At 61.4% G+C, this 17,827-nt stretch overlaps 2 protein-coding genes across 23 annotated transcripts in view; both read right to left on the bottom strand.

Annotated features, from left to right (window-relative positions):
- Nucleotides 1-1,849: 1,849 nt before the first annotated feature.
- On the bottom strand, nucleotides 1,850-13,111 carry Pik3r2 (phosphoinositide-3-kinase regulatory subunit 2). The gene is made up of 16 exons (XM_047531618.1): nucleotides 12,870-13,111; nucleotides 10,500-11,222; nucleotides 7,871-7,963; nucleotides 7,507-7,557; nucleotides 7,272-7,403; nucleotides 6,975-7,185; nucleotides 6,537-6,622; nucleotides 6,271-6,379; nucleotides 6,088-6,186; nucleotides 5,801-5,981; nucleotides 5,591-5,716; nucleotides 4,231-4,373; nucleotides 3,865-4,041; nucleotides 3,164-3,235; nucleotides 2,906-3,076; nucleotides 1,850-2,801 (listed from the first exon to the last, which is right to left on the bottom strand). Exons 2-16 carry the CDS (start codon nucleotides 10,819-10,821, stop codon nucleotides 2,594-2,596), a joined length of 2,181 nt encoding a protein of 726 aa, XP_047387574.1. The 5' UTR covers nucleotides 10,822-11,222; nucleotides 12,870-13,111; the 3' UTR covers nucleotides 1,850-2,593.
- A 680-nt stretch (nucleotides 13,112-13,791) lies between these two features.
- The window catches only part of Mast3 (microtubule associated serine/threonine kinase 3), a 33,845-nt gene continuing 29,809 nt past the window's right edge, over nucleotides 13,792-17,827 (bottom strand). For all 22 annotated transcript variants that reach the window (XM_047531606.1, XM_047531602.1, XM_047531603.1 and 19 more), the window contains 3 exons: nucleotides 17,572-17,708; nucleotides 17,299-17,480; nucleotides 13,792-16,193 (listed from right to left, as the gene is read on the bottom strand). In XM_047531606.1, the coding sequence (XP_047387562.1) occupies nucleotides 15,664-16,193; nucleotides 17,299-17,480; nucleotides 17,572-17,708 (849 nt within the window). In that variant the 3' untranslated portion in view covers nucleotides 13,792-15,663. The remainder of the gene's footprint in view (nucleotides 16,194-17,298; nucleotides 17,481-17,571; nucleotides 17,709-17,827) is intronic.

Here is a 17,827-nt window from a genome sequence, read left to right as displayed (position 1 = left end):
CCTGCTGGGAGACAAAGCTCAGTGTGGGGGGACCTCAGCCCTGTCCCCTCATTTCTGTGGAGGTCTCGGCCTCCCTGTGCCTACATGAAGCAGCAGGAAACTCAGGAGCCGGAGATTCCCTGAAGTCCCAGAGACTGAATGATTCCTGTCCTGACCCTAGGAGGATCAGCCACTAAGAAAGTCTATTTCCTCCTTTTTATTTTTGTGGTGCTGGGATGGAACCCAAGGCCTCACCCATGCCAAGCGCAGGTTCCACCACTGATCCTCAGCTCCGCCCCATTTCCTTTTTGGTGTGTGGTACTGGGGATGGAACCCAGGGGTGCTCTAACAGAGCTACACCTCACCAGCTCTTTCTATTTTGAGACAGTGTCTTGTTAAGTTATGCAGTTTGGCCTCCAACTTGTGATCCTCCTGCTTCAGCCTCCCAAGTTGGAATTACAGGCACACCCCACTATGCCTGGCTATTTACTTCTTAAGCTCTTCCCAAGATTCAGCACTTCATCTTTGGGACATTACTATGCCCCCAACCTGTGCTGGGCAAGATTGAAGAAATAATAAATATGATTGCTTTGATTTTTCCTGTGATTCCTAGGTACCTTCCCTCAAATAACCTTATCACTTACCACTTGTATGCTTGGTGGCTGACCCAGGCAGTCAAGTGATAAACTCACTGTATCTTTGAACCCTCAGAGGCATAGTCATGGCCAGGGATAGTGACTACAGACTCCACCTGGTAATGAGAAAGCCATTGCTCAGAGAGAGAAGGCAACTTTGTCAAGGATGCACAGCAAGCTGCATGGCGGCTTGAATATAGAAAGATCGTAGGCTGTCATCGACCACCACCTACCCCAGCTCGGTCAGGCTGGGGCGGTGGGAGGAGGGCCTTTTTCCAGTGTCCACCCAGCAACAGGAGGCATCATCTGGGATGGAGTCATTATGGAACATCTCCAGCTGGGCATGTGACAGGGAGATGCTTGGGAAGCGTGAGGACTCAGAGGCCCTCTTGTCCCAAGAGGACAGCGGTAGCCTGGGCAGGGGGTTTTGGTTCATTTGCTCCAAGCTGCCCAGGCATGTAGGGGTTTTTGGTTTTTCTTTTCTTTTTTCGTTTTTGCACCAGGGATTGAGGGCAGGGCTACCACGAAGCCATACCGCAGCCCTTACTCATATTTTATTTAGAGACAGGGTCTCGCTGAGCTGCTCAGGGCCTCTCCAAGTTGCTGAGGCTGGCTTTGAACTCACGATCCTCCTGCCTCGGCCTCCCGAGTCACTGGGATGACAGGCGTGGGCCATCTAGCTGCCATGTGGGGTCTTGTGGGGACGGAGGGGGGATTCTGTCCCCTGGAGAGTGGCAAATATGTCTAGGTCCAAGATGCTGCCCGTCAGGCCCTGGGCCCTGGGCCCTGAGTGTTGGGTAGATGTGGAGAGGGGGCCGGGGAGGACCTCATGGGAGCTGTGGTGCTGCAGCTGAGGACATGGGACACTTTCTTGGTGGCCTGAGAGTGTCCATGCCACTTGACAATGAAGCTGCGGATCAGAGCAGCGGGAGCAGAGGTGACTTCCGAGGGTACAGCTGGGGGCCCAGCAGGGACTCACACTTGGAAGGTGGACAGGAGCCAGATGGGGGTCTGGGGAGCGCCCGAGCAGGAGCTGGAGCGACCCTACTGGCCCCAGGCAGGCTGTGGGTTCTCTGGGCTTGAGTGGCCCAAGGCGGGGAAAGTAAAGGCACTGAGCACTCAGAGGTGGCTGAAGTGAAACCCACAGTCCCCACGCAGCGTGACCCCATGCCTGCCAGGGACCCCCGCACATGGGGACCGCGGAGAATTCCAGTTCCCAAGGACACGCTCAGCCACCGTGTTCAAAGGTTTATATCCACGTCAATAACAACGTACCGTACAAAAGCTGCCCCAGCCTAGGCGGGCAGGCAGCGGGTCCCAGGCAGTGTAGAAAACCAGGGCTCTCGTCCCAAAGGAGAGGACCTCAGAGTCGAGGAGAAACCAATCAAAACCCAACATGATCGGGGAGGAGCCCTGAATCGCGACAAGGAGGTACAGTGGGCAGTGTCTGCCAAGCCACCGAGCAGCGCGGCCCTGGTGGCCTGGATTCCTGGGGGCAGGGCCAGCTCACCAGCTTGTTTTTGATTCTTTCCTTTCTGGTGGGGGGACCTCTGGGCAGCGGCCCCATCACGGGGCGACTCAGCCACGGTTTCACTTCAGCGTTTGGAGGGGAAGTTGGGGTCTGTGGGGCGGGTCCCGCCCGGCCCCGAGTGTGGCGGCCGAGGTTCTTGGAAGCAGCCGAGCGAAGTTCCTTCCTGCCCCATCCCAGGTCTATGGCTTAAACATGGGGCGCCCAGGCCGGGCCGCGCAGCCCAGGGGCCTCTGTAAACATGGAGGTGCGGCCGGAGGGGCGCCTGGGGCTGGGGCCTGCGGAGGGCAGGCGCCGGGGCGGCCAGAGCCACCAGAGGGCGATGTCCAGGGACAGGGGGAGGGCAGGACGCCCGGTGGGGAGACACGGAGACCGAGAGGGAGGGCAGGAGAGGAAGACGGCGAGCCGCCGGGACCCCGCGTGGGCTGGTCTGTCTGCGGCCGCCGGAGGCTCAGCGGGCGGCGGGCGGCGGGCCGGGCCCCGGGGCGCGCACGGGGTGCGCCAGGGTGACGGTGAGCGCGTCGTTGTGCTGCACCAGGGAGGCGTGCTGGTAGTGCAGCACCAGCTCCTTCAGCGACCCGTACAGGTTGTAGGGCTCTGCGAAGCCGAAGCCGGTGGCCGTGCGGTAGATGACGCAGTGCTTGGTGTCGCCGTCCACCCTGGGAGGGGCAAGGGCAGGTCAGAGGGCGCTGTGGCTTTCCCGGGTCGCTGTCCTGCGCAGCAGGTGCTCCCGCCCGCCCGCCCGCTACCCCGTGACACTCACACCACGGAGCAGGCGTAGCAGCCGCGCTGGCTGCTCTCGCGGATGAGGAAGGTGCCGTCCCGCTTGCCGCTCAGCATCTCCTCGGCCTGCGTGCGGTTGATCTTGCCCACGTACCACGTGCGCTCCTCGTGGTGCGGGAGGTCCTCCTCGTCCTCCATCAGCGCGTACTGGCTGCGGGAGGCAGCGAGCAGGCCTGGTGGCTCATCCGCCAGCCCCACTCCCGCCAGCCCCCCACCCCCCCTCCGGGAGGCCACTCACTCCTCCGTCTCGTTTTTGATCCCCAGCCACTCATTGATCTTCTTCTGCCGGGCGCCCTTTTGGGTAAGCCACCTGAGGAGCAAGAAGGGAAGGGGAGGTGAGCGCGCGCTGTTGCTCTGCAGCGGGAGCGCCCGAAGCACAGAAGGCCGGGCGGCAGGGCCAGGAGAGGGGATCTGAATTCTCTATCCCACAAGGAGGTGGCCTTGACCTGGCCAGGGGCAGCCTGAACCGAGGCGGTCCCCCGGCTCTGCCCGCGGGCCGCCCTTCCTGACCCTGTCCTTGACGGTTAGGAGCCCCTGGAACCCACCAGCCCAGGGAAGGCCTGATCACCACCAGAGGCTCAGTCCTGTGCCTCAGCTTCCCCAGCTGCGAAGGGCAAACTTGGCAAAGAACTTGGTCAGGAATAAATGAGCTAATGTGCACTTGGCTGGGGCTGGCTGGGGCCGGCTGGGGCACAACACGCATGCGCGTCTGCGTCCGGGCGGGAGCGCGGGGCCCTGGGAGAGGTGAGAGGTGAGAGGTGGGGGCCGGGGCTGCCGCCAGGGGGCAGAGCGCACCTCCCTGAGACCAGCGCTCCTAAGTCAAAGACAGGGCTAGTGGAGGCCCTTCGGAGGGGTCCAGGGGGAGCGGTCCCGGCCTGATGGAGGGAAGGGGCCCGTGGGGCTGCCCAGGTGCCGGGCTCTGGCAGCGCGGCCACTCACACGAGGTACTGGTCTCGGATCTTGCGCAGCTGCATGAGGTCGGGCTTGAGGCTGTTCATTCGTTTGTCGATCTCGCGGTTGTCCGAGGCCTGTGCCCGCAGGTCCTGCTCCAGCTTTGTGCGACTTTCGTGGATCTCTGCGATGCGGGACTTGAGTCGCTCCGAGTTCAGCAGGATCCTGTTGGGGGGATGGCTCAGAGGCCTCAGGTGGCTCCTGGGGACCTTCTCTGCTCCCAGCCTATAAGCCTGTGCCTGGGCTCCGCCCCGCCATTGCTCTCTGACCAGCTCCTCAACCGACACCCTTCCTCCCTTCCTCCCGGCCGCCCCTCGCCCCTCCATTCCCTTCAGCCGGGCGGGCGCTGCTCACCGCTGCATCTCCTTCTCGTTGCCCTCACGCCGGAAGCGCTCCAGATACTCCTTACTGCACTTCTCCTGAGTCTGGCCCTGCTCCTCGAAGATCTTGATGGTCTCGTTGAAGGCCTCAATCGCTGTGCGCTTCATCTGCAGCTCCTGGGGAGGGGACAAATCTGAGTACCTCTAGGGATGCCTCAAAAGTCCCTTATGAGGGACCAAGGGCCATCCCACCTCTGATGTGGAGATTTTGCTTCTGCACCAGAAGCACCAGTCCTGGAGTAGTAATTCTAGTGGCAGACAAACGAACTCCTATTCAGCCTTCAACACCCCACTCCCCAACTTCTCCTTTCCTTTCATCCTCCTTTGGACACCTTAAAAACCACTGGACTTTTAGCACTGCTGAGAATTATTCAGTTCATGGGGCTTCCTGGGGTGGATGCTACACCGCATTTTCTATGCATTGTATTTTAGGAACTCCCAAAGTCCCCCACAAAACTGGAATTGTTATTGGGGAAACTGAGGTTCAGGGGACCTGGATTACTTTTGAGATCACGCTGTTCTCTAATCCTGGACAGGCAACTTGTCCACTTAAATAGACCTCAGGTGCCCCATCACTAAAAGAGGGACAGCAAGATAAAACTTTGGAGACTACTGGGCAGTGTGTGTGTGTGAAAGAGAGAGAGAGAGAGAGAGAGAGAGAGAGAGAGAGAGAGAGAGAGAGAGAGAGAGAATTGAGCAATCTTCAGAGACAGGACATTCTATCTGAATCTGTTGTCTCTCAACTTGCAAAAAGGCACATTAATACAGTCCTTGAGCTGGGCACAGTGGCACATGCCTGTAACCCCACCACTTGGGAGGCTGAAGCAGGATTGTGAGCCTCAGCATCTTAGCAATACCCTATGCAGCTTAGTGAGACCCTATCTCAAAATAATAAAAAAAAGCTGGGGATGTGGCTCAGTGGTAAAGCACCCCTGGGTTCAATCCCTGGCACCCCCACCCCCAATACAGTGACAAAACCTCCTTTTAAAAAAATGCCACTCGTTCCTGTGACCTCCTGGCCCTCTGGTTCAGCCAAGTCTGCATCAGGTTACTATTACAGTTCAGAATCACACCCTGGTTAAAGGACACAGAGAAGTGATCAAAATCCTTGGTTCCACTGCAGGATGGGGAAACCCAGGCCAGACAGAGTAGGGGCCTTGGGGACCCCAGGTCCTGGCACAGCCACTCCTGTGAGCCTGTTGGTCCCTTCTCACTTATCCCTTCTTTACTTTTTAAAACTACGTGCACTAGGCTGCCCGAACTCCCTGGCTCAAAACTGTCCCTGGCTGCTGGCCTCGCCAGGGCCCTCTGCGCCCTGGCACCCGCGGGGGTACCTGGGAGGTGCGTGTGTACTCCTCGTATAGCTGGTCATACTCGCGGCTCTTGTCCTGGTACTGCTGGTGGTAGACCTTGAGCTGGGCACCCACAGCCTCCACGCTGTCCTCCTTGACGACCTGGTCCTGGGGATATGAGGGGTGGGGTCAGGGGAGCCCTGGGAGACGGAGACAGAGGCGCTGCCCACCCTGGCTCGGCCTGGTGCAGACCTGCTGGTACTTGGACACAGGGTAGAGGAGCCGCGTGTCCAGCTTGGCGTTGTACTGGGCCAGGGACTCATGGCGGTAGTGGGTGATGAGGTCCACGACGGAGCAGAAGGTGAGCGGCTCTGAGAAGCCGTAGTGGCCGTCCCGGTGGAACACCTTGATCAGCTTGTTGTTGCCCCCTTTCCTGGGGGGGAAGATAGGCTGTTGGCACCCGGTGGGACCCCAGCCCCAGCCCTCTGGCATCCCAGCCCCTGTACGACACCTAGAGAACCCTGAGGGGACAGGCCCACCTAAGGGTCAGCGTGTACTCCCCTTGGATCTTGCTGGATGCATCTCGAACCAGAAAGGTTCCATCAGGGGTGTCCCGGAGTTTCTCGTTCACCTCTTCCCTGTGGGGACACCCAGGGTTGGAGCTGCCAACCTGGACACACGTGGCACCTCCTGGGTCCCTGGCCCCACCCCAGAGACCCTACCTGGAGATGTCCCCCCAGTACCACTCAGCGTCCTGCAGTGAAGGCGGGCTTCCCCCATTAGCCAGGCCTGTCGTGGCTGGCTTTGCCTTGGAGGGTTTAGGTGGCAGTGCTGGGGGACAGGAAAACAAATGAACAGTAAGCATCAACTGTATACAGCAGCCATCTCCCCTTGCGACGGAGCCTGTTTGCACTGGCAGGGCCCCAGAATCAGCAATCACAGTCTCCAGCAGTAAGAACTCAGCATCGTTTTGGGGAGGGGGGTTCACCTGGAGGTGCAACCTCCTGTTCTTCCAGATGTTCCTGCAGCAGCTTCTCCACCAGCAGCGCGGGGAAGTTCGGGCTGGACTCACTCCTGGGGGCAATGGGAGCGTGGTGAGGTCTGGGCCCGTCCAGACGTCCAGACGCAGTACATACACTCCTGCTGGTGCCTGCACACTGGGGGGTCACTATTCACAAAGGTATGTACAGGGGAGAGGGGCAGGTGACAGACTCGGGTATGCGAGGCCAAGTCCTGCTTACTGTGTGTAGTCACCAACAAGAGACCAAGAGCCACAGGGGAGCAGAGGCGAGGGTGCAGGCCCGCCCACACGCCCCGCCCCCGGCCTTTCCTGGATTCCTCCCCGCCTCCTCAGGCGTGGCCACGCCCAACAGCCCCACCCCTCCTGCTAGAGCTCAGCCCCGCCCGTACGGCGCTGCTCGCTCACCCGTCAGGCGCGCCCCCTGGCGGCGGTGAGGGTGGCTGCATACGCAGCAGCAGGGGCCCAAAGGTGGCCCCCAGGGCGCGGATGGCAGGCCCCTGGGCGGGGGCGTGGCGGGCCAGGCGGCCCAGGTGCTGGAGTAGGAAGCGCAGCGTGAGAGCACCGTGCAGCGGCAGCGTTGGGGGTTCCAGCACCGGCCCCACAGGCCCTGCAGCCTCTGAGAACAGACGGCCAAGGCTGGGTGAGCCAGGGCAGACGACCGTCTACCCACCCTCCCCATCCCTGGCTCCCCATCAGGCTCACCTCGCAGAGCCCGGCTTGCTTCTGCTGCAGCTTCAGGTGTCACGAGGGGCGCGGGCAACGCCAGCAGGAAGCCCTTAATGCCGTCTGACAAAGCAGCAGCGTCCCACTGATCCACGTCGCTCAGGGACCAGTCTGCGGGTACAGGGGAACATGCCCAGCTGCTGTGTACTGGGGTCCCTGCTGGGCTGCGGAGGCCGGCTCCTCCCCCATCCCTGCCCAAGGAGGCGCCTCTCACCTGTGCGTGGGGCGGGCAGCTCAGGCCTGCAGTGGGGCTCGCTGTCCAGCCCTGGAGAGAGGGGATAGGCTAGTCAGCTCCTAAATGTTGCCCAACCCCATGGAAGGACAGGGTGGCCATCCAACCCTGGCTGTCTCGCTTTGGAACCCAGAGATACCATTAAAGGAGGAGGAAAGTGGGAGACCATGGCAGAGAGCCCTGCACAGGTAAGGACCGGGTCCAGCCCACCTCCCCCACCAGGCCACCCTCCCCTGTGTAACACGGATGCCGGGGCCTGCGGGCTCAGCCTCCTCAATGCAGGCGCTAGGCGGCCCTCTGTGGGGTGAGCACGCAGAGGTCAGGGGGCGGGCAGGCTGGGGCTCACCTATCTGTTCAAGGGCCTCCACAAGCTTCACCAGGATGGGGGGCGCCACGTCAGGTGGGGAGAACTGCTCCGCCAGGTCAGGGAGTGTGAGGCCTGGTGGAGATGGCATGTTGGTGAGGCCCCTGGAAGGACCCCAGTCCCTCTGCCCAGGCAAGCTCCGTCCCAATGGCTCCAGGCAGGAGCCAGTGCAGACAAGCACTGGGCATCGGGAGCACCCTGGGAGGACAGAGGGCCCTGTCCGAGGGGCTGGGGGGTTGATGGGAAGCAGCTTTCTGGAGTGAGACATGGAGAAGTCACATGACCTCAGAGGCCCGGAGTGGGCTCAACAGTGGCCGTGGACACACATGTCTGAGGCCTGGCCCCGAGAGCCTGTGGCTGCCACCTTATTTGGAAATAGGGTCTCTGCAGGTAGAATAAAGGTAAGGCTACCCCAGATGAGATCATCCTGGATTTAGGGTGCCCTAAGCCAATGGCTGGTGTCTCCCTAAGAGAAGGCCATGTGAAGACAACTTCAGAGACTGGAGTAATCCACCTCCAAGCCAAGGAATGCCTGGGGACACCAGAAGGTGGCAGAAGCCAGAAGAGATCATCACTGACTTCCTTCAGAGGGAGCAGGCCCTGACTTCGGACTCCGGGATTCTAGAAACACGACAGAATAAATTTCTATTGTTTAAAGCCACCTGATTTATGGTTCCTTAAGGCAGACACTGAAGCTCACACAGCAGGTTTTGGGCTCTGTCACAGTTGCTGTGCAACCTTGGGTACCTGACCTGCAGTCTCTGGGCATCGGTTTTTTCAAGGGAAAAACAGGTAGATGGTGTGGTCTCTTTTTTCCCTCTCTATTTCTTTTGAGGTGCTGGGATGGAACCCAGGACGTCACACGTGCTATTCTTGATGTAAATGGGGGAAAAAAAAATGGTTGGGAAGGAATAAAAGGAAAGTAACCCGCGAGTGTGAACAGCTTCTTTTAGGGACCCTTCCTTATCTCTAAGTCATTCTGCTTCTAAATTCTCTGTCCTTTTTGAAAAGGCTGAAACCCCTCCCAGTGGGCGCCCGGGCGGCCAGCCCCTACCCAGCTGGTGTTCCCGCTCCAGGGCCCTTTGTGTGCAGGAGTCCTGTCTCCACGGGGCTCTGCTGCTGCGCCACCATTTGCCGCGGCTCTGGCCCTCGGCAGGACGCCCTGGCACAGGGCATGGGCAAGCTGGGGCCTGCGGGGCCTCTGAGCGACAGGCCAGGCGGCTCCTGGAGCTGGAAGACACCCAGCTGCAAGGAAGACGCCAGAAAAAAAAAGAAAGAAAAAGAAAAAGCAGGCGAGGGGTGGGCACCGGTTGGGCTGGCGGGGGCTGCAGTTCTGCAGAATCAACCCAGAGACCACCAGGGACCTGTGTGCAAAATGCAGAGGGCGGCCCTGGGATCAGGCCCCACCCCCACCTACAGATGAGGAGCCCGGGCTCTGAGGGGGCCTGGCCCCCAGGGTGCAGGCCAGGAGGGCCAGAGGCTGGAACCCCGCGGCAGCGCCTGCCCGGGCTCGGCACACTCCAGGTGGCCCCAGCATCCAGAGCGGCGAGGCCCACAGTGCACACAGACCCCGCCGCCCTTGCCTGACGGAAACCAAGCTGCACGGAGGGCAGGCCTGGCCGAAGTCACGGGCTGGGAGGTTTGGAGGGCGAGACTGGGTCTCTGCCCGAGCGGGATGTGTGGAGGCTGGAGCCCGGCCAGGCCGAGCAGGGAGGCGGCTGTTACCAGGGGGAGAGGCAGACTCTGGCCGGGCGCCCGGATGGGGCCGCCTCCCGCTCCTGCGGCCGCGGCCCTGGAGACGCCAGATGCTGTGAGGCCCAAGCCAGGCTGCGCAGCCCGCGGCCCACTCTGCCCCCTGCTGTGGGAGCAGCCTGAGCGTGTGGGGCACCCGGGCCTGACCCCAGCAGCGCTCTTCCCCTTGTACGTGGGGCCTCCCTGGGCTGCTGGGAGGGCGGGCTCAGACCGGTGGGTCCTCGACACCCCTCGGCCTCCTCTGCACCACCGGGGCCTCAGTTTCCCTGCCTGGAACCCACAGCCCTGCTGCCCTGTGTAAGCTCAGTGCCGCGGCCTCTCCACTCCCGGCACCCTCCTGGGGAGCGGGATGGCTCCCCTCGGCTGAGCAGCCCACGCTATGGGGTTTCGTGGCTCCTTTATTTTAGAAACCAGGTAAAATCAGTGTTAAAAAAGGGGTCCCACCAGGAACCCCATCTGCACACGAGGAAAGCTGGGCCTCTGAGCCCTACCGACCACTCCATCGTCCCCATGCTGTGGGCCGCCTTGCCAGTGTTCTCTGCTACATCATCACCCTCGCCCTTGCTGTGCCCACTGCCCAGGTCCCTCTACCCCCAGCTCCTCCCTGCAAGCCTCGGTCCTCACAGCCTCTGTCACCATTTATATCACAGTCCCACCAAATCTCGAATCAGAATCCTGTGAGAGCAGGGCCAGCTTCTGTCCAGAGCTGAGCTGACAGCAGTGTCCGGAAACAGCAACTAAGAAATGACCAGTGTCCCTATTCCTCCACCCCTGAGAGACCCGTTGCCTCACTGCAGAGAAGAAAAGACTGAGAGTCCAAGCAGACGTCCTCCTTCTCAGGCTTCCGCCTGCTGCTCACCTGGTTCGGGGGGCCCATCGCGGGGCCTGGCAGGCAGCGGGCGGGGGCCTCGTGGACGAGGGCCTGGCCGGGCCAGAGCCACAGGCCCCAGGAACTCCACGTAGGTGCCAGGGAAGTCACCTCGCTGCCGGGTGCGCTCATTGAAGCCAGGCATCCAGCCCACGCTCTGTGGGCAGCGCTCGCCACCCTCCGCCACGCCCAGCGCCTGCAGCGCGGCCCGGCTCACCACCAGCACGTCGCCGGGCAGCAGCTCCAGGTCCTCTGGCCGCTCCCGGCGAAACGGGTACAGCGCACGGTACTGGAAGCCCTCGGCACCAGCCATGGCCGGGTGCAGCGGGGTTGGATGGTCAGGCGGCTGCTCGGGGCCCTGATGGCCCCATCCGCTGGGCTGGTTCGGGGTGCTCAGGGCTCAGTTTCCACAGAAGTCACTGGCCACCCGGGGGCCACTCACGCCCGGCTTCCCAGCATCATCCCAGGACCCGATGAGGGTCACTGGTGCTGTGTCCACCATGCGTCAGCTGCAGGCCGGGGGCTGGGGCGGTGATCGCGGCTCACTTGGCCACTGTGGTCCCCATGGGAGAGGGGTGACAGAGCAGGCAGATCACGCCCTCCGGAGAGGGGCCATCGGTGCCCGAGGCCGGCAGCTCCTCCAGCCGTGCCAGACGAGGGAGCCAGGGGAGCCAAGAGCGCAGGATGCCACCATGCTTGGCCAGGGTCGCTGACCTAGAGGGAGAGGGATGGGGGTCAGCTGACTCGTACCCCCAACAGAGATGGGCCCAGATCCAAATCCTGGGTCAGAATCCCCTAAGCACTGGGTGGCCTTGGGTGCAGTTCCTGTCCTCAATTTCCCCATGTGTATAATGGGTGCATCAGTAGCCCTCCTTTGGGCTGTTGGGAGCTGAACAAGCTCCTCCTCATCCTCATTAGAGATGGGAAGCAGGCTCAGAGCAGGGAGGTGCCTGTATGGCCATTCCAAGGGCCAGGGGGAAGCGAGGACTCGCACCCAGGCCCACACAGAGCTGAGGAGGCCAGTGGTACTCAGAGCAAGCAGGGTGAAATGGGGGTCACTCAGACTACATGTGGGCCGGCTGAGCAGGGCAGGAAGCAGCAGAGCATACACAGGGACAGGGCGGGAGGGGCAGGGAGAGCCCTCAGCACCCGCAGAGGACTGAGGTAAGTCCAAGTCCCTGCACAGGGGAGCAGGCAGGGAGCTGGGGGTATCCCCAGGCTGGCTGAACCTGGCGCCCACAGCAGGTGTAAAAAGTAGAGGGCAAATGTGGCAAAGAGCCAGCTGGCCCTTAGCTGCAGGGTAGGACAGGGAGCCAGGGGAGAGGGACAGGAGGAGGGCACTGTGGTTGCCCAGAAGGTAGGCTGCCACGTGCTGAGTGATGACGGCCCCCAGGAGCCCCGGCCTGGAGGAGGCAGAGATGGGGCCCCACGTCCCCAGCCCCAGTCCTGCAGAGCTGGTTCTCCTGTGAGGATGGGGCAGGGGCGGGGTGTGCAGTCTAGAGAACGCGGCTTCAGAGCGAGAAGGGTGCACCAGGCCTCCCCGACCTCTGTAAAGGTACATGCTACGGCTGGCAGGAGCAAGTCGCTTGCCAAGAGTTCAGGTGGCCAGAAGAAAAGGGCGCCATCCAACAACGGCCTGGCGCTAAGGGTCTGGGGTTTATCCCCAGGCCACAGGGGCTGTCAGGAGGTGTCTGCGCACAGAGCTGGGGCTCCACGTTCCCAGGTGCCCGAGTTAACTACTCTCTGAACCATGTCACCCGCATTCTACAGGTGGGGAAACTGAGGCCCAGATAAAAAATGTCTAGGAAATCTCCTAGATCTTCCTGCCTGTCCGCCCCCGCGCCCCGGTGTGCACACGTTTGCACGCCGGGGAACCTGCGCTCCCTGAATTCAAGAGGTGAGGGAGCCCAAGCCGGGCTGGGGGCTCCCCGGGTGGACCGAGTGCCTGCGTGCTCACGCAGACGCGCACTCGGGCCTGCATGGACCCTGCAGCCAGCCAGGAAACCGGAAGTGGGATCGTCCCCGGACCCTCCTGCACCCCATTGTGCCCCAGTGCCTGGGCGCCCCTCGTTACTACTCGAAGCCCCACTCCAGACAGGGCCTTCTTGCATGGGGGGCCGCGGCTCCAGCCCCGTATCTCTGTCGTGGAGTCCCCCGTTCCGCCCTGACCGTCCCGAGCAGGCTGCACGGCTGCTGGTGAGCCCGAGGCCTGCCCGTCCCTGCGGACCCCCAATTCCCGCGGGGCCCGCTGCAGCCCGCGGCCGTGGTCTGGTTTCCACAGGGGCCCTGTAATCTGACTGGGCGCCCAAATTCAGCGCACTCCCACAACCCCTCCTGCCACGACGGCCAGTCGGGACTCACCTGGTCGCGGCCGCCACCGCCGCCGCTGCGGCCGCCGTCACGCTGAGCCGAGTCCGCCCCGTGGCTCCACCGCGGCCGCCGTCGCCGCAGCCGCGGGATCCCGGCGTCAGCCGCCGCCGCGGTTCCGAGCGGCCGGGCCCGCCCCCGGCGGAAAGGGACGAGCGCATTCGGGCCCGGCGAGTTAACTGAGACCAAGGCGGAGCCAGGGCGAGGAGAACGCCTGAGTGATTCCGGAAAGAGCCGAACGTACTCCCGCGGGACTAGCAGGCTGGAGGTTGCTGCGAGACAGCCGAATAGTTACGGAAGTAGCCGAGCGAGATCGGGTCGGTCGAAGCGGGAGCCAGAGAGGCCCGAGCGGGTCCGGAAATAGCCGAACGCACTCCAGCTGGTCTGGTGGAACAGAGCCTGAGCTCGGAGACCGCGGGGAGTTGCTGGAAAGAACTGAGCGTGCCCGGTCCCAAATGGAAACCCTGGGAATCTAGGCCTAGAGGCTACCGTCAGATTCCGGAAGTTGCCGAAGCATGGACGGTTCCAGACGACGGGTGAGGCCGACTCAGGTTCGGGAAAGAGGAGGGCTGCGGAACCGGGAAAGGGCTTGCCACAAGACAGCCGAATAGCCTCGGAGAAAGAGGCGGAGTTGGAGGCGTTTCCATGGCAACCCGGAGCGTCGGTAAACAGCCTAAAGATCTCGGGGCCTCGCGGGCGCGGGAACATGACGGACCTGGGCACAGATACATGATTGTTTCCGGAAACAGCTGAAGGCACTCGGAACTGGGGGCGTGACCACGGGTGTTTCTGAGACTGAGGCGAGTTCCGGAAATAGCCGATAGCGCTCGGGCTGGGTTCGGGTGGGGCAGAAAGTGTATGGCACGGCCCAAGCAAAGATCAGACTAGGAAGAACGCGAGGATGGCTTATTTGTCTTTATTAACATAGCTCAGGGCTCCAAACGAGTGTCTGAAGGTGTCGTTTTTTTTTTTTTGGGGGGGGCGGTCTCGTGTTGTCCGGGCTAGTCTCGAACTCCTGCAATCCTTCTGCCCCAACCTCCTGAGTAGCAGGGACTACGCGCCCTGGGTGGGGTGATGATTTTGAGGGTAGTGCCCACGATGGGTACCCCTAGGGAAGGGGCAGCAGGAGGACAGGGCCAGAGGAGATGTCAGGAGAGTGGAGGGCAAACGTCACTGTTCATAACCCATTTCGAATGAACCCATTCCCTTCACATCTGCTGCCCCCTTTTCGGTACCTCACAAATCCAGACATCAAACCTTCTCTTTGTAAATGTTGGCTTTTATTCAGGGCCAGCTCCGGGATGGAAGGAGGGGCAAGTCATGCACAGCTGAGGTCTGCCCTTCAACACCAGGTAGAGCTGGGGGCGCGCAGGGAGGAATGCAGAGCGGGCTGCAGTGCCTGGAAGTCTCCCTCACCAAGGGGCGCGCAGCGATCTCACCAGCCGCCTCCAAGATGCCCAGTGGGTGCAGCATCATTGGTAAAGAACTGGGGCTAGACTGTGCTCTATTGGACACCATTCAAGCACCCTCGATGACACCGCCTGCAACAGGGCCTGGCTGATGCCCACTTCTGCCAAGACTCACTGGGCCATCCTGGGACACGTCTCTGCCCCTTGCTGGGCCTCAACCGCTTGGACTGTACAGTGAGATAACCATACCACCTCCAGCCTTCTCAAGGCCAGCAGAGGGAGAAGCCATGAGTAAAAGCGCTTGGCACACAGTAGGTGCTTAATAAATAGTCATTGGGATTAGTCTTGTAAACACAAGGAAACTCAGGCACAGAGTGGGAAAGCCATTTTCCCAGAGCCACACAGTGAAGCTGAAATTCAAACTTGGGTCTTGTTGCCCCCCAGCTGGCCTTCCTCATTTGAGCCTCATCCCAGGGAGGCTCTGACACATGGAGACCTGCTGGAGGAAGTCAGACACATCATGGTCAAGGGCTCACTCTGGTGGACCTCACACACATGGGATTTTGTCCAGAGGAGACATTCTTCTCCCACCTTGGCAGTACCCTTTAAGGCCTGAGCCTCCCAGGGCCTCGGGGCCCCTGCCGGTGGAGGAGGAGACCTCTGCTAGGCCTGGTGAGCACCTCCTCACCCATCAAAGCCCACACCACTTCCTCCAGGCTGCAGCCTGCAGATTGGAGGCAGACCCTAGCAGGAAGGGCTGGATGGTGGCTGTGACAGTGGGAGGTGACCCTCAGAGTCCAGTCCATCACTGGGATCAGATTGTTTTGGGGGAGCACACTGTGGGCCCTCCAGGTCATATCCAAACTGGGCCTGGACCAGTGAGCTTGGTTGTGTTCCCTCAAATCAATCTTGGGTCGGACGTGGGATGAGGACGGACACACACACACACACACACACACACTTTAAAAGTACAGAAAAACTAGAAAACACAGACACACGTGACTTGTCCAAAGTGCTTCCTTCTCAGCCCAGAGCGCAGGGTCTGCAGTCGGGGTCGCAGGGGCCTGGGCGAGACCTGGCAGCCGCCGTCACAGGAACAGCTCAGTCTGACTATTGCTTATAAAAAGTAATAAATTAGTTGCAAGGATTTGCTGCTATTTACAATGTCACCGCAGCCCCCATTCCTGCTTTTCCTGCCCCATGGACACCAGAATTCGAGGGACGCCGGTCTCCACCTTGTAGCAAGGACTGAGATGGCTTCTTGCCTTCTAGCGTCGCAGGCTGATGTGCTCAGTCGCCATCCAGGCGTGACGTGATGGAAAACAACACAGCACGAAAAAACGCGTGGCTTCAAGGCCAGGGAGAGACCGGATGGGGGATCAGTCTTTTCCAGCTGGCCCCAGGGCTCCCGGCACCGCCTCGGCGCCTTCCACAGCGATCTGTGGCACCGAGGCGAGCAGCACAGCGCCCTCTTCAGGTGGCTCGTCGAAGCTCACCTCCTGCACAGCCTCCTGCTTCTTGAAGGAGTCTCGGCGCTCGGACAGGTGCAGCCGCCGCATGACCACCAGCTCCGAGTCTGCCCCACGGCTGCGGCGCCCCGACTCCGCATCCAGCCGCTCACCCGTGCCCAGCTTGTCGGCCGACTGGCCCCGGCGCAGCCGCGGGGATCGGGGCGTGGGGGTGTGCCCTGGCAGGGGCGAGGGCGAGCGGGGTGGAGGTGCAGCAACGGGTGGACAGGCCAGCGGGGAGGGTGGGATACTGCTTGTGGACTTGCGGCGGCCAGTCTTGTGGCGCGGCGGCCCTAGCTTGGCAGCCAGGCCATGCAGGGAGCTGGGGCGGGTGTGGCCAGCAGCAGCTGGGGAGGCGGGGCTGCTGGAGCTCGGGGATACGCTGGGTGGGGACGCAGTATCTGTAGGTGACAGGTGCAGGTCAGGGCTCCCAGCCTCAATGTCCCCAGCTTGCAGGTGGGGCCCTGGGACTGACCAAACCTGCCAAAGCCGCCTTCATGGCCACCACCCATCTGCACAAAGCCCTTCCCTTGGCCTAGATTGGATGAACTCCTACTCATTCATCAAAGCCCTAGCCACCTCACCCTTTCCTTCAAGAAGCTCTCCCCCTCCCCTCTGAATCACCTCAGCCTTTCCCTCCCTTAGCTCTGATCCTTTGCCAGTGGTGTGTGTCTGGCTATCCTTTTTTTTTTTTTTTTTTTTTTTGGCACTGGGGATTGAACCAGTGGTGCTGTACCACTGAGCCGCAACCCCAGCCCTTTTTATTTTTTTGAGACAGGGTCTCACTAAGTTGCTTAGGGTCTTACTAAATTGCTGAGGCTGACCTCCAACTTGTGATCCTCTTGTCTCAGCCTCCAGAGCCACTGGGATTATAGGCATGTGCCATTGCACCAGCTTTTATAAAAATGGTACTTGGGATGGAACCCAGGGTCTTTCACATGCTAGGCAAGTGATGGACCACTGAGCCCACCCCCAGCTCTTTTCAATTTTATTTTGAGACAGGGTCTTGCTAAGTTGCCCAGGCTGGCCTTGAACTCATGATCCTGTCTCAGTCCCTGGAGCAGCTGAGACTACAGATGTATGCCACTGCGCCACTGTGCTCCACTCTGGCTATCTTTTTAAGACTAGGGGCTCTCAAGGTCAGGCCAAGTCACACTCTTCCTGTTCCAGAACAATCTTTCCAACACTCCGACCGGCCCTCCCTAGTTCAGTCTCCATGGCTCCCCACACCACACCCCCCCCCTTTTAAATCCAGAGGATTTATTTATTGGCGGGATCTATTCCTTAAGCCACCAGCAGCCTCCTCCTGCTTTCACGTCCCCTGTCTGGCCGCAGACCCCAAGTTCCCCAGCTGGGCACGCCCCTCCCTCCCCTACATCTTCCCTGGCCACCCCAGGTTGCCTATTGGACCCTGGGGGCGGGAAGGCTCCAGGCGGTCACCTCTTTCCTACTGCCTCCCTCCTGGGGACCCAAGGTCCTGACTCGAGGTACTGGGTGTGCACCTACCTGCTGGGGCGTCGGGGGCGGGGCTGCGGCAGGGCGTGGTGGGGCTGGGGGACAGGCTGTGCGTGGGCGAGCCGGGGAGGCTCTCGCTGGAGGACAGCGAGTGGTGGAGGCCGGAGGAGAAGCTGCGGCTGGTGTGCAGCACGGAGGACTGCTTGGAGATCTTCTTGAAGAGCGACTTTCGTCTGGGGACCGAGGGGGTGACGAGGGTGAGAGGCAGGAAGTGGGCGCCTGGGGCCACCGAGTCCGCCGCCTGCCCGCCCACCCGCCGCTCACCGGTCCTGGGTCTCCCGCCGGCGGCTCCGCTTGCTCCTGCGCGCCATGCGGCCCTTGGCCACGTTCTTCCGGGCCGGGCCCACCTTGATGGACGTGTTCTCCAGGGCCGTGGTCCGCAGGGATATCTTGTTGCCACTCTGTGGGACAGATGCCAGGGGTCGCCTGCCGGCCTGTGCTCGGCCAGCTGGGATCTGCACCCCAGCACCCCACGCCTACCACCTCCCAGGACCTGCTAGGATGGAGTCTGAGGCCTTGC

Source organism: Sciurus carolinensis, chromosome 17 (assembly GCF_902686445.1).
Source record: "Sciurus carolinensis chromosome 17, mSciCar1.2, whole genome shotgun sequence".
Taxonomy (NCBI): Eukaryota; Metazoa; Chordata; class Mammalia; order Rodentia; family Sciuridae; genus Sciurus; species Sciurus carolinensis.
The sequence above is the reverse complement of the archived record's forward strand: the minus strand, read 5'-3'. Positions and strand labels throughout refer to the sequence as shown.

Bases quoted from the DNA above. Each gene is read 5' to 3' on its own strand.
- Pik3r2 (XM_047531618.1), bottom strand. From the start codon at position 10,821: ATGGCTGGTGCCGAGGGCTTCCAGTACCGTGCGCTGTACCCGTTTCGC. The intron at 4,042-4,230 runs GTGAGCAGCGCC...TCCCCCCAACAG, and splicing joins AACGAGAAGGAGATGCAGCG to GATCCTGCTGAACTCGGAGC. The intron at 2,802-2,905 runs GTGAGTGTCACG...TGCCCCTCCCAG, and splicing joins TGCTACGCCTGCTCCGTGGT to GGTGGACGGCGACACCAAGC.